The sequence below is a fragment of the Myotis daubentonii genome, chromosome 12 (genome assembly GCF_963259705.1).
Source record: "Myotis daubentonii chromosome 12, mMyoDau2.1, whole genome shotgun sequence".
NCBI lineage: Eukaryota > Metazoa > Chordata > Mammalia > Chiroptera > Vespertilionidae > Myotis > Myotis daubentonii.
The window spans coordinates 38,811,783-38,824,913 of NC_081851.1; the positions used below are offsets into that span (position 1 = coordinate 38,811,783).

At 38.6% G+C, this 13,131-nt stretch overlaps 1 protein-coding gene across 1 annotated transcript in view; it reads left to right on the plus strand.

Annotated features, from left to right (window-relative positions):
- GFPT1 (glutamine--fructose-6-phosphate transaminase 1) overlaps positions 1–13,131 on the plus strand; it is a 59,224-nt gene that overhangs the window by 42,828 nt on the left and 3,265 nt on the right. The window contains exons 13-17 of the mRNA XM_059659572.1: positions 2,601–2,721; positions 3,101–3,258; positions 10,276–10,390; positions 10,957–11,084; positions 11,905–12,072. Of these exons, the coding sequence (XP_059515555.1) occupies positions 2,601–2,721; positions 3,101–3,258; positions 10,276–10,390; positions 10,957–11,084; positions 11,905–12,072 (690 nt within the window). The remainder of the gene's footprint in view (positions 1–2,600; positions 2,722–3,100; positions 3,259–10,275; positions 10,391–10,956; positions 11,085–11,904; positions 12,073–13,131) is intronic.

The following is a 13,131-nucleotide window of genomic DNA, read 5'->3' on the forward strand; positions in this document are numbered from 1 at the left end:
CTGGAGCCCTCCAGCAGTCCCTCCCCAGCCTCGATTGATCGTGCACCGATATAAAAAAAAAAAGGACCCACCAGTCCACGAATCTGTGCACCAGGCCTCTAGTTTTTAAATACTTGGTAAGTTGCCAGATTTGTATCTTTCTTTTTTAACTTTGAAGAGTATAATTTCAGTATAACTTTACATTGTAAACAGGAGCAGGAAAGTTTGATTTATGTTTGAGGGAAAATATTTAGCATCTTAGTGTCAGTCATTTATGTAAAACTAGAGGCCCAGTGCACAAGATTTGTGCACTTGGGGGTGGTGTCCCTCAGCCTGGCCTGCACCCTCTTGCAGTCTGGGAGCCCTTGGTGGGTGTCTGACTGACAGCTTAGGCCCGTTCCCCCTGAGGAGCGGGCCTAAGGTATCTATAGGATATCCTTAGTGCTGCTGCAGAGGCAGGAGAGGCTCCTGCCACCGCCGCTGCGCTCACCACGGCTTCTGGCTGAAAGGCGCTCCCCCTGTGGGAGCCCAATGACCACTAGGGGGCAGCTCCTGCATTGAGCGTCTGCCCCCTGGTGGTCACTGCACATTATAGCGACTGATTGTTCCGCTGTTTGGTCGACTTGCATATTAGCCTTTTATTATATACTAGGGGCCCGGTGCACGAAATTCGTGCACTGGGTGTGTGTGTGTGGGGGGGGGGGGGGAGTGTCCCTCAGCCCAGCCTGCCCCCTCTCACATACTGGGAGCCCTCAGGCATTGACCCCCATCACCCTCCAATCGCAGGATCGGCCCCTTGCCCAGGCCTGACGCCTCCGCCAGAGGTGTCAGGCTTGGACAGGGGACCCCCATCTCCCCTCGATCACTGGCTCTGGCCCCCGCCCAGGCCTGAGGCCTCTGGCTCAGGAATCATTCCTGGGCAGGGGACCCCCATCTCCCTCTGATCGCTTGCTCCAGCCCCCGCCCAAGCCTGACGCCTCTGACCCAGGCTTCAGGCCTGGGCAAGGGGACCATCATATCCCCCCAATCCCCGGCTCCGCCCCCCACCCAGGCCTGATGCCTCGGCCAGAGGAGTTGACCCTCATCACCCTCCGATCACCAATCACCGGATCGGCCCCTTGACCAGGCCTGAGGCCTCCGGCAGAGGTGTCAGGCCTGGGCAGGGGACCCCCAGCTCCCCGCGGTTGCAGGCTCCGCCCCTGCCCAGGCCTAATGCCTCTGGCCGAGGCGTCCGGCTCAAGCAGCGGGGACCCGCAGCTGCAGCGGCCCCGCAATCGTGGGCTACGCTTTAGGCCCAGGCAAGGGACCCCTAGCTCCCGGGACTGCCAGCTTCGACCGTGCCCAGCTCCCATCGCTGGCTCCACCCCTACTTCCTGCTATCACTGGCCAGGGCGGCAAAGGTGCCTGATTCTCCAATCATGGCTAGGGGGAGCAGGGCAAAGGCGGCCCCAGGGCCGCCTTTGCCCTGCCCCCCAGCTCTTAGCTCCCCCCTGGGTTTCCGATCACTGTCAGTGGCAGGGGGCTTCTTCCTGCTTTCCCTTTCGCCTCCCTGCATTGTGCCTACATATGCAAATTAACTGCCATCTTGTTGGCAGTTAACTGCCCATCTTAGTTGGCAGTTAACTGCCAATCTTAGTTGGCAGTTAATTTGCATATAGCCCTGATTAGCCAATGAAAAGGGTATCGTCGTACGCCAATTACCATTTTTCTCTTTTATTAGATAGGAGGATTAGTAAATTTAATACATCAATGGAAAAAAGTTAGTTAAAAATAGGAACATTTTTATCCTCGAAGACTTTCTGTACATGATGTTATAACATTTTTAAAAAGGGGCCAACCAAAGTTATAGAACAAAATGATTTAGTTCACATTTGTGGCAAGAAAGTTAAAGGGATATGAAGTAAGGAAACCTTTACAGTTTTTCACTTCTGTGAAGGAGGAGGAATGCAGAGATGGGGCAAAAAATGGGTAGGGCCACTTACCTAAATAAGTAGGTGATCTACATAGTTATTAAGGCAACTAAATGTATGTGACTGAAGGGCCTAAAATTTTACTTTTCTATTGTTTTTAACTTTCTGATGTTTAGAGTAAAAGGAATTTAATTAAAATGAATTTAAAGGTGCTCTTTGAGCAAAAGCATACTACCTCCTACTTTACTTTCCATACTACAAAATTTGAAAGTAGTGAGCTTTTTTTCAAACTAGATTTCTGAAGTGTATTGACTTTTTTTTTTTGGAATGGTACTACTTATGAATATGTAGTATTTTTGAAGTGTTTAATTTTTCACTGGGTGTTTATCTTATTTGGAATTTCACTGGCTTGGTATTTTATGAATCATCATTTAAAGATTAGAATTGGGAAGTTAGAGATAACATACAAGCTAATTCAAAACAGTGCTTTTGCTGCTTCTCAAAACATTTTATACATGTGCTTTTCCCTGCATGGTGAAATTTTGAGTATTTTATTTTTTGTGCTTTAATCTGTATTGTTTATATTTTCTAACAATGCACGTTTCATTTTTATAATCAGAAAAGTGAAAACTATACATTGAGGCCAAAGAAGGCCAGTGAAAAAGAGTATTTGAAATAAAGTTGTTTGACCAAATAATTTTTTCTTTACAGACACGTCAAGTTCTTGAAGAGCTGACTGAGTTGCCGGTTATGGTAGAGCTAGCCAGTGATTTCCTGGATAGAAACACGCCAGTTTTCCGAGATGATGTTTGCTTTTTTATTAGTCAGTCAGGTATGCTAATTTTAAAGATTTGGCGAAAAGGAAAGTCATTCTTTCTAAGAATTATCTTGGCAAAAATTGTTATTTAAAGATAAAATGATATTGCAAATGGCAAATAGAGATTTATTTTGATATGTGATTCTTAATGAATTAGTAAAATAAACACGTTTTACACTAAAGAGCTGAATTTCCAAAGACAAAGAAGGAAAGGAGATCCTAATAAGTAGGATCCTGTTAAAGTTTTGCTCATTTATTATTTTAAATGCATATTTTAAATTTTATTTAAAACGAATGATTTTTTGTTGAAAGTGTAGTCAGTTTTTTGTTTTTACATCTAAAAAAGCATATATTAACTGCTGTATGTGTTACTTTTGTCTTCCTTTATACACAGGTGAGACAGCAGATACCCTGATGGGTCTTCGATACTGCAAGGAGAGAGGAGCTTTAACTGTGGGGATCACCAACACTGTCGGCAGTTCCATATCAAGGGAGACAGACTGTGGAGTTCACATTAATGCTGGGCCCGAGATTGGCGTGGCCAGCACAAAGGTAAATTCTTGACTTAGTTCTTATGTAATTATTTAATCATAGTGTTGGTGAAATAGACTAATCCATATCTTGTATTTAAGTTGTTAGCACTTATAGAACTCAGAGTTTACTAATTATTGTAAGACTTAAGGGTCAACAATAGATAAAACACTTGTTGTCCCCTTCATCACTTCCATATTAAGAATTTGAAAGGACAAATGTATATAACGTAAGTCCGTTTTGAAAAGGTCTCTGCTGCTGTCCCCATTCATCACTTATATCCTCCTGCCAGGTACATAGGTAAGTATAATGTTCCCTTCTTTTATTATATGTAGTAGGGAATTAGAAAAATAACAGATTAGAAACATTCAGTTTAATTTTAATAATTTTTGAAATTTTATTTACATATTTATAGTTTCTAATAAATATGTCAAAATATACATACTACCTTTGAAATCTTGTAAAAAGGAGTACACCTTTAGTACAGAATTTGGAAATTAAAGAAAGAAAAGTGAGTATTATATAATTGTCCGTTTCTCTTTAGATACTACATTCGTGGAGATTTAAAAGCACCCTCATTTTTTTTAAGGCCTAGTGAGACTACTTTGCTCTTTGAAATTGGGATGTGCATAATATGTTAATAAAAATAGGAATCTTATTAAGTGTATATATGCAAAGATGTTCTCTTTCCACAAATGTATTACTTTTATGATTACAAAATTACAGTTGTCTAATTTTCTGCTTAAGTTCAGTATTTCTTGCTGATTGTCTGGTAAGATGCTTAGGTATTGGTGGATTTGATTCTAATTAAAGGAGTGTGAAAGATGATATTAACATATATAACCACATTTAAATATTTTTTTCTTTTAAAGAACCTCATGGAGAATTTTTTTGTGGAAAATTCGTTCTTCTTATGTAAAAGCTCTGATGAGTGTTTGTTGGTTACTTGGATACTACCAACACTATACTTTATAGAAAGCTGAAACCTGAATTTTCTCTGTGTGATAATTAAAACATGTAAGATATTTGTGTTTGGGTTTCCAGTCTGTGCCTGAATAAATAACCAACTGCTCTAAACAGGGGCTTGTGGATTTCCGGACAGCTTTGATTGGGGATTGGAATCCCAGGGCCCTTTTATTCACAATGCATTGTGAAACAAGGGCTTCATGTGGTATACATACAATTGAATGGATGCTATTTTGTTGACTTACTTTTTATTAAATCTTTCTTAAACTGTGAGTTGCCATGGGAAAGACTTTTTAAAATTTATAATTGTATAGCTTATGAAAACTTTAATTTTGCTCAACATTTTGTTACAATAATTTTCAAACATATAGCAGAGTTAAAAAAATTTTACATTAACAATTCATATACCATTACCTCAATTTTACTGTTAACCTTTTTTCTATAGCTTTATTGAAATATAATTTTCATATTATAAATAACACTCACCAGTTATTAAATGTATAGTTTTAGTAAATTTGGATCTGTAACTATCATCACAGTCCAATTTTAGAACAGTTACTCACTTGAAAAAGTTTCCTTGTGCCCGGTATAGTCAGTCCTCATTTCTACCCCTCAAGCTCAGACAACTACTATTGTCTTCTTTTATATCATTTTCTAGAAAGTTCTTAAAAAGGGAATTATATAATACATGTCATTTATAGCTGTCTTCTTTCATTTAACATGAGGTTTTTGAGATTTATTCATGTTATTTATATCAGTGGTTCTTTTTTTGTAAGTCCTTTTTTAAAATAAACTTTTTATATTGAAATCACTAGCTTTATAGGAAGTTGTAAAGATAGTACAGAGAAGTCCATGTACTCTTTACACAGTTTCCCCTAGTGGTTACATCTTACATAAGAAAATAAGTATCTTTTTAAAGTACATACTTTAATTTCTTTAATAAAATAACTCCTTTAAAAATATTAATAAGTATGGTAATTTAGTCACATTTAATTTTTCTTGGATTCTAAAGTAATTTTGTGTTCTTTAATAGCCTTAGACAATCTTGAAAAGTTTAGTCATAGACCATTTCTGAATGGCAAATATGATCAAAGAAGCTCATCATTGGGGGCCTGGTGATGGAGCTAGCACAAGAATACTGTAATCTTGATTATGAATTCCCAGCTTTGCCTGAGAACCTATCAGGGTTAGAAAGATATTATTAACTTTCTCATAGTATCATACCATAGATAATTTGATATATCTGTAGGAATTGATGGGTATAAATGTACAGGTTCAGTGATTTTGTATGTTATTGTAGGTGTTTAGAATTTCACCACCATGCTGACTTTTGTTGATTTTAAAAAATAAACCAATATAACTTTATTTTTGGCTGAGTAAAAGGTAAAACCAAGTTTAAAAGTTCAGAGTCAACATTTTTCTGGTAAATTCTTTCAAACCTCAATAAATTCAAAATGTGAGGTATAACTTATTTTTCTCATAATTGGTTTCCTGGTAGTTATTGAGGAACTGAAAAACATGAAACTGAAATTAAGCTGTGATAGGAATTCAATGGAAAAATATGTGCATTAAGATTATTCTGTTTAATATTTGTACTTGAAAACCAGTGTTTAGATGTTTCAGGTCCAAACAAAGAAACATTACTCTAGAGAATAACATTTTTAGTTGTGGTATAGAGAAACTGAAATACTCATTATCTGATCAGTTTGGATTAGAAACAATTTAGGTATCCCAGGCATCCAGGATACTGGGTCTCTCCCTCTGTCCTGATAATATAATCTGTGATTAGTTGGCTTATTGTAAAGTAAACTTCAGTAGGAAGAGGTAGACTGGGAGTAACTGAAATTTAGAATATAGATGTGCTGGAGGCAAAGAACTGCAAATCCACTTCAGTGCTATAGAGAAAAAAAAAATCCCAGTGCATCAGTAGAATTCATAGCAGCACAGGGACAGGTAGCTGTCTGTGGAGGAATATCTGAGCAGCTGATAGCTGGGAGGTCTAGTAAGAGGAAATTAGGAATTTCATTGAACTATTGGGAAGGTAAGGAGCATTGGTAGACTGATTTTGTTATATTGGAAGCTCAGTATCCACATTCTGACAGGAAAATATTCACTAATGAAGTGATTCCTTATCCAGAGAAGAGTAACAGAAAGTCAGCATATAATCCACACACAAAAAAACACTCAACATAAATTTTCTAAAGTTAAAGTTATAGATAACATTATAGCTGACCACACCACAGTAATCCTAGTGATTTAATAATAAATGTGTCAGTAAAAACCTCAAATACCTGAAACATTAAAACATTCCTTTAAATAACTGTTGAGTTAAAATGATATCAGAACTACTATTTTAAAAGGCTTAGAAGAAATAATGATAATGAACATTGTGAGTAAAAGTTTAGAGTATGTGGCCAAATTTATAATTAGAGGTAAATTCATAGCATTAAATGCTTATCTTTAAAAAATGAATTAAGTATTTAACTAAAGAAGCTAGAAAAAGGAAACTCAATAAAGCAATGGAGTTAAATAATAGAGAAAAGTGAATGAAGGAACTGCAAAACCGAAAGCTTCAGGACCTTCATCTTAGAGGGCCCTTGCTGTTCTTCTGGAATCTTCCTAGGATTTTATCTTTATTACTGTGAAGTGAAAAAGGTGGCCTTAGACTAGAATCTTTTTCAACATGATGTTTCACTGTGAGTACAATGAGTTAGGATTGGCTCTCTGTGAAACATATGCTATCCCAGTTCTAGGAGTTCTATCCAGTTTAATAGGAAAAAATAAGTAAAACAATGGGAAAGGAGAAATAAAATTCTCCTTAGTTGCAATTGATATGATTGACTACCTGTATAAAGCTCAAAAATAGAAAGTAAAATATTTCTCAGTGCTTTATATAAAACATATACAAAAATACTTTCTTTATAAACTTTTTAAAGTAGTGACTACTTAAAAATGATATAAATGTGTGTGTTTGGAGGGGGATTCTATTTTTAATGGCTATAAAAAACTTAAAATAATTTTACCAAGAAATGTGTAAGGTGTTCCATAAATATTTGTTGAATATAGATGGTAACTGTATAACTTTATAGACTTTTAATTCCTAACACAAATTGGTGGAATACCATATTTCTGGATGGGAAGATTATTTTGTAAAAAAATGACAGATCTGTGAGACGGAATCAATAGTTCTGCAACATAACTCCACTACATTAAATGAATATCGCAAACTAGTAGAGAAAGGGTGGAGTGAAATTGAAATGAAGGGAAAATTGGTTATTTATAAAAATAGAAAAACATAAGTTAACACTTTGTACTAAAATTAATTTCAGGTGGTTTAAAAATGAAGTGAAAAAGTCAACTAAAATGGGCCCTTGCTAGTTTGGCTCAGTAGATAGACTGCCTGTGGACTGAAGGGTCCCAGGTTTGAGTCCAGTCAGGGGCACATGCCCGGATCCCCAGTAGGGGGCATGCAGGAGGCAATCAGTGATTCTCATCATTGATATTTCTATCTCTCCCTCTCCCTTTCTTTCTGAAATCAATAAAAATATACTTTAAAAAAAACTCAAATAAATGAAATGTTGAAAGTAAAAAAAAAAAAAAGCCAAATAATATGGGACAATGATAACAATAGAATTAAGAAAATATAATAATACTTAACTGATGTTAGGATGGAAGGACTTTAAATTTAAAAGTACTACATGAGAGTTTAAAAAAAAATGAAACTTCTGTGTCAGTAAACACCATTATAAAAGGTTAAACCAAACTGCGAAAAAGTATTTGATACATAACAGTAAAGACCTTACAACCAACTTTTTTTTTTATTAAATCTTTATTGTTCAGATTATTACATTTGTTCCTCTTTTTTCCCCTCATAACTCCCCTCCACCCAGTTCCCATCCCACCATCCTCCCTCACTCCCCACCCACTGTCCTCATCCATAGGTGCACGATTTTTGTCCAGTCTCTTCCGGCATCCCCACACCCCTTTCCCCCCCAAGAATAGCCAGTCCACTCCCTTTCTATGCTCCTGATTCTATTATAATCACCAGTTCATTCTGTTCATCAGATTATTCACTTGATTTTCAGATTCACTTGTTGATAGATGTGTATTTATTGTTCAAAATTTGTATCTTTACCTTTTTCTTCTTCCTCTTCTTAAAGGATACCTTTCAGCATTTCATATAATACTGGTTTGGTGGTGATGAACTCCTTTAGCTTTTCCTTATCTGTGAAGCTCTTTATCTGGCCTTCAATTCTGAATGATAGCTTTGCTGGATAAAGTAATCTTGGTTGTAGGTTCTTGGCATTCATCACTTTGAATATTTCTTGCCACTCCCTTCTGGCCTGCAAAGTTCCTGTTGAGAAATCAGCTGACATTCGTATGGGTACTCCCTTGTAGGTAACTGACTTTCTTTCTCTTCCTGCTTTTAAGATCTCTCTTTGTCTTTTGCTCTTGGCATTTTAATTATGATGTGTCTTGGTGTGGTCCTCTTTGGGTTCCTTTTGTTTGGGGTTCTCTGCGCTTCCTGGACTTACAACCAACTTTTTTAAAAGAATATATTTTTATTGATTTCAGAGAGGAAGGGGGAGGGAGAGAGGGATAGAAACATCAGTGACAAGAGAGAATCACTGATTGGCTGCCCCCTTCTGGGGATCGAGCTCGCAACCTGGACATGTGCCCTTGACCATAATTGAACCCAGGACCCTTCAGTCTGCAGGCTGACACTCTATCCATTGAGCCAAACTGGCTAGGGTACGACCCACTTAAAAGGAAAAAAAAGGCCAAAGTTGAAAATAAGTGAAGAACAATGAAGTTAAACCTTAAAAGAAGAAACATAAATGGCTAACAAGCATGAATAAAAATCTTAATTTTTTTAGATTCAAGGTGTGTATGGTAAAGGAGTAGAAAGAGTCCATTGTCTATCAGTCAATGGTAAAAATTTGTTAAAAGGATAATTCTCAATATTGTAAAGAATGTGAAAAAGCAGTCATATCTTACATTTATATACAGCTAATGGGATTAAAAATAGTCCCGGCAGCATGACTACAAGTTTTAAAATACTCATAGGTCTGTAGTTAAGAAAAAATATTTTTGAATTAAAGTCTTAGTTCAAGCTTTCATCAGTAAAAAGTTTGTTTTTAGCCTATATGTCAGACATTATGTTGATTGATTTATACTTGTCTCATTTATTCTCATGATTATCTTGTAAGTATTGTGTACTTTTAACAGATGGGCCATCTGAGGCCTAAAGAGATGGAAAAAGTTCCTTAAGATAATTACACACTAGTAAGTAAGAAAGAAAGCATTCTGTCTTGGGAAAGTATTTATTATGTCAAAAATAAAAGCAAGTTATAAAATTATACCTACTAAGAATTAATTTTCTAAACAATATAAAAAGGAAAAACATAGTAGAGATTAGAAGGCAGTATTCACAAAAGTTATTAATAGCATGTTATTAATGTAATTATTCCTATGGATCAAATGGCAGTTCCAGTTTTAATTTTTTTTTTAAATGTATTTTATTGATTTTTTTACAGAGAGGAAGGGAGAGGGATAGAGAGTTAGAAACATCAATCAGCTGCCTCCTACACACTCCCCACTGGGGATATGCCGGCAACCAAGGTACATGCCCTTGACCGGAATCGAACCTGGGACCTTTCAGTCCGCAGGCCGACGCTCTATCCACTGAGCCAAACCGGTCAGGGCACCATTTTTAATTTTTTGAGGAAACTCCACACTGTTTTCCATAGTGGTTGTACCAGTCTGCATTCCCACCAACAGTGTGCTAGGATTCCTTTTTCTCCACATCCTTGCCAGCATTTAGGCAACCAATCGATGTTTCTCTTTCACATCCATGTTTTTCTCCCTCCTCCTTCCGCTTTGTTCTTCTCCCCTCCCCCTCTTTCTTACTCCTTCTCTCCATAAAATCAGTAGCGTGTCCTTGAGTGAAGATTTAAAAAAAAAGAAAATGGACAATATGTGCTTATAAAACCAATGGGAATTTGTTTGCGTATTTTTTAAATGAAAAACTCTAAGTTCTTAAAATACAACTGCTTTTTTGTGGTATTTTAGGCTTACACCAGCCAGTTTGTATCCCTTGTGATGTTTGCCCTTATGATGTGTGATGACAGGATTTCCATGCAAGAGAGACGCAAAGAGATCATGCTTGGACTGAAGCGGCTGCCTGGTATGAAGATGCTCTTATACTACACTTTTGTTGTCTAAGGGAGCCGTAATGGGTGTCATTTTCTTCTTGTACTTGAAGCTGTGGCTTCTAGCTGTTTAGTCAATAAATCTTTCTACTTTTGCACCTTTGTATTTAAAAATTCCTCTCTGATATCACAAGGGAATAGAAACACTGGTCTTTTGTCAGTTGCTACCAATATATTATTGTTTTTATATTGGTTCGGTTAATTATCCTTTTTCATAGATGTTGCTAATGTTACTTCTTTTTTTATTTTTTATTTTATTGTTTAAGGTATTACAAATAGTAGTACATATGTCTCCTTTTTTCCCCCCAGTGACCTCCCCCGAGCCTCCCCTACCCCCTGACACTTGCCTTCACCACCCCCTCACCCCCCCCCAATATCTTGCATCTGTTGGTTGTGCTTATATGCATGCCTACAAGTCCCTCAGTTGATCTCTTACCCCCCAACCCTCCCCTACCTTCCCACTGTAGTTTGACAGTCTGTTCAATGCTTCTTTGCCTCTGTCTATTTTTGTTCAACAGTTTATAATGTTACTTCTTAACAGATTTGATTAAGGAAGTACTGAGTATAGATGATGAAATTCAGAAACTGGCAACAGAACTTTATCATCAGAAGTCGGTCTTGATAATGGGGCGTGGCTATCATTATGCTACTTGTCTTGAAGGGGCACTAGTAAGTCTTCTCACTTATAATTTCAGCCTGTTGACTTATGGACCTTGTACATAGTCATACTTTTAGTTTGAATGAAATAGGTGAAACTTTTACAAGTGCTTTTGTTTTTATGCATTCTGGTTTGTTTGCCCTGAGAAGGTGTAACAATTTATACTTAATGAAAAAGTGAAAATAAAGAAGAGTACATTTTAGCATGATAGCTTGGGTTTAGCAAGTAGCTTTGATTATTTTATTGTCCAGATACGACTGAAATAAAGATTAAGTTCTCTAAGTGTGGGATTTAATTCAGGTCAAACATTAACCAAGTAGAACAGTTACATGAGTATGTTCATGAGAATCTAAAATGTTGAAAAGCCCTGGTTAGAATGTCAGCCCACACACCGAAGGGTCTTGGGTTCGATTCTTTGTCAAGGGAACATACTGGGTTGGGGATTTGCTTCCCACCCCTGGTTGAGGCATGTGTGGGAGGCAATCAGTCGATGTGTGTCCCTCTCACATCGATGTTTCTCTCTCTCTTCCCCCACCCCCTTCCACTATCTCTGAAAAGCAATGGAAAAAATATACTCAGGTGAGGATTAACAAAACAAATTTAAATTAAATTAAATCTTGAAAAAGCCCTTGTAGGTCTTAAAACTTCTAGTCACTGTAGATATTATAGAAACAATGATCTGTTAGCCTGTTGGCTATATTTATAGATCGGTGGTCCTTTAATACTTTTGGATAAAAAAGTGACTTCAGATATCTAATATTTGTGTAATGCTTAATTAAGAATGGGTTTTTGAAAAAGAGACTGAAGACTAATCTAGTTCTTTTCTATTAGAAAATCAAAGAAATCACTTACATGCACTCTGAAGGCATCCTCGCTGGTGAATTGAAGCATGGTCCTCTGGCTTTGGTGGATAAGTTAATGCCTGTCATCATGATCATTATGAGAGATCATACTTATGCCAAGTGTCAGAATGCTCTTCAGCAGGTGGTTGCTAGGCAGGTAAGTCAGGGGCTGCTGTGAGGACACCTTGGGGAATCTAAGAGATGGGCCATTAAAGCTTAATTGAATTTTATGACATTTAAAGTGATAGACCAGGGCCCAATAGATAGCTTACAAAACATGTTGAGGTTTACATGTGAGGAATTAGATTCTCAGGGTTTTGACAGGACCCAGCTCATAGATCTCACAATAGGCAGAATTGAGACCAAAACCAAAGTCTGGCTCTCCAAATCCTGTCCTCTTTAATTAGCTTATGCTGCTCCCTTTTAGTTTAATACGTATTCTTACATGTGTATTTCAGGAGGAACTAGATTTTATATTAAAACTACTGGTGATGTGCTTAACTGAGTTTTCCTCTGATCATTTGGCTTTATAAAGATACTTTTATAATATACTAGGGGCCCGGTGCACGAAATTCGTGCACTGGGTGTGTGTGTGTGTGGGGGAGTGTCCCTCAGCCCAGCCTGCCCCCTCTCACATACTGGGAGCCCTCAGGCATTGACCCCCATCACCCTCCAATCGCAGGATCGGCCCCTTGCCCAGGCCTGACACAAGGGGACCCTCATTTCCCCCCATCACTGGTTCTGCCCCAGCCCAGGCCTGATGCCTTTGGCCCAGGCATCAGGCCTGGGCAGGGGACCCCCAGACCCCTGCGATTGCTGGCTCTGCCCCTTGCCCAGGCCTGATGCCTCGGCCAGAGGCGTAGACCCCCATCACCCTCCGATCGCCTGATCGGCCCCTTGCCCAGGCCTGATGCCTGGGCCAAAGGCATCAGGCTTGGACAGGGGACCCCCATCTCCCCCCGATCACTGGCTGTGGCCCCCGCCCAGGCCTGAGGCCTCTGGCCCAGGAATCATGCCTGGGCAGGGGACCCCCATCTCCCTCTGATCACTTGCTCCACCCCCCGCCCAAGCCTGACGCCTCTGACCCAGGCTTCAGGCCTGGGCAAGGGGACCATCATATCCCCCCAATCCCCGGCTCCGCCCCCCATCCAGGCCTGATGCCTCGGCCAGAGGAGTTGACCCTCATCACCCTCCGATCACCAATCACCAGATCGGC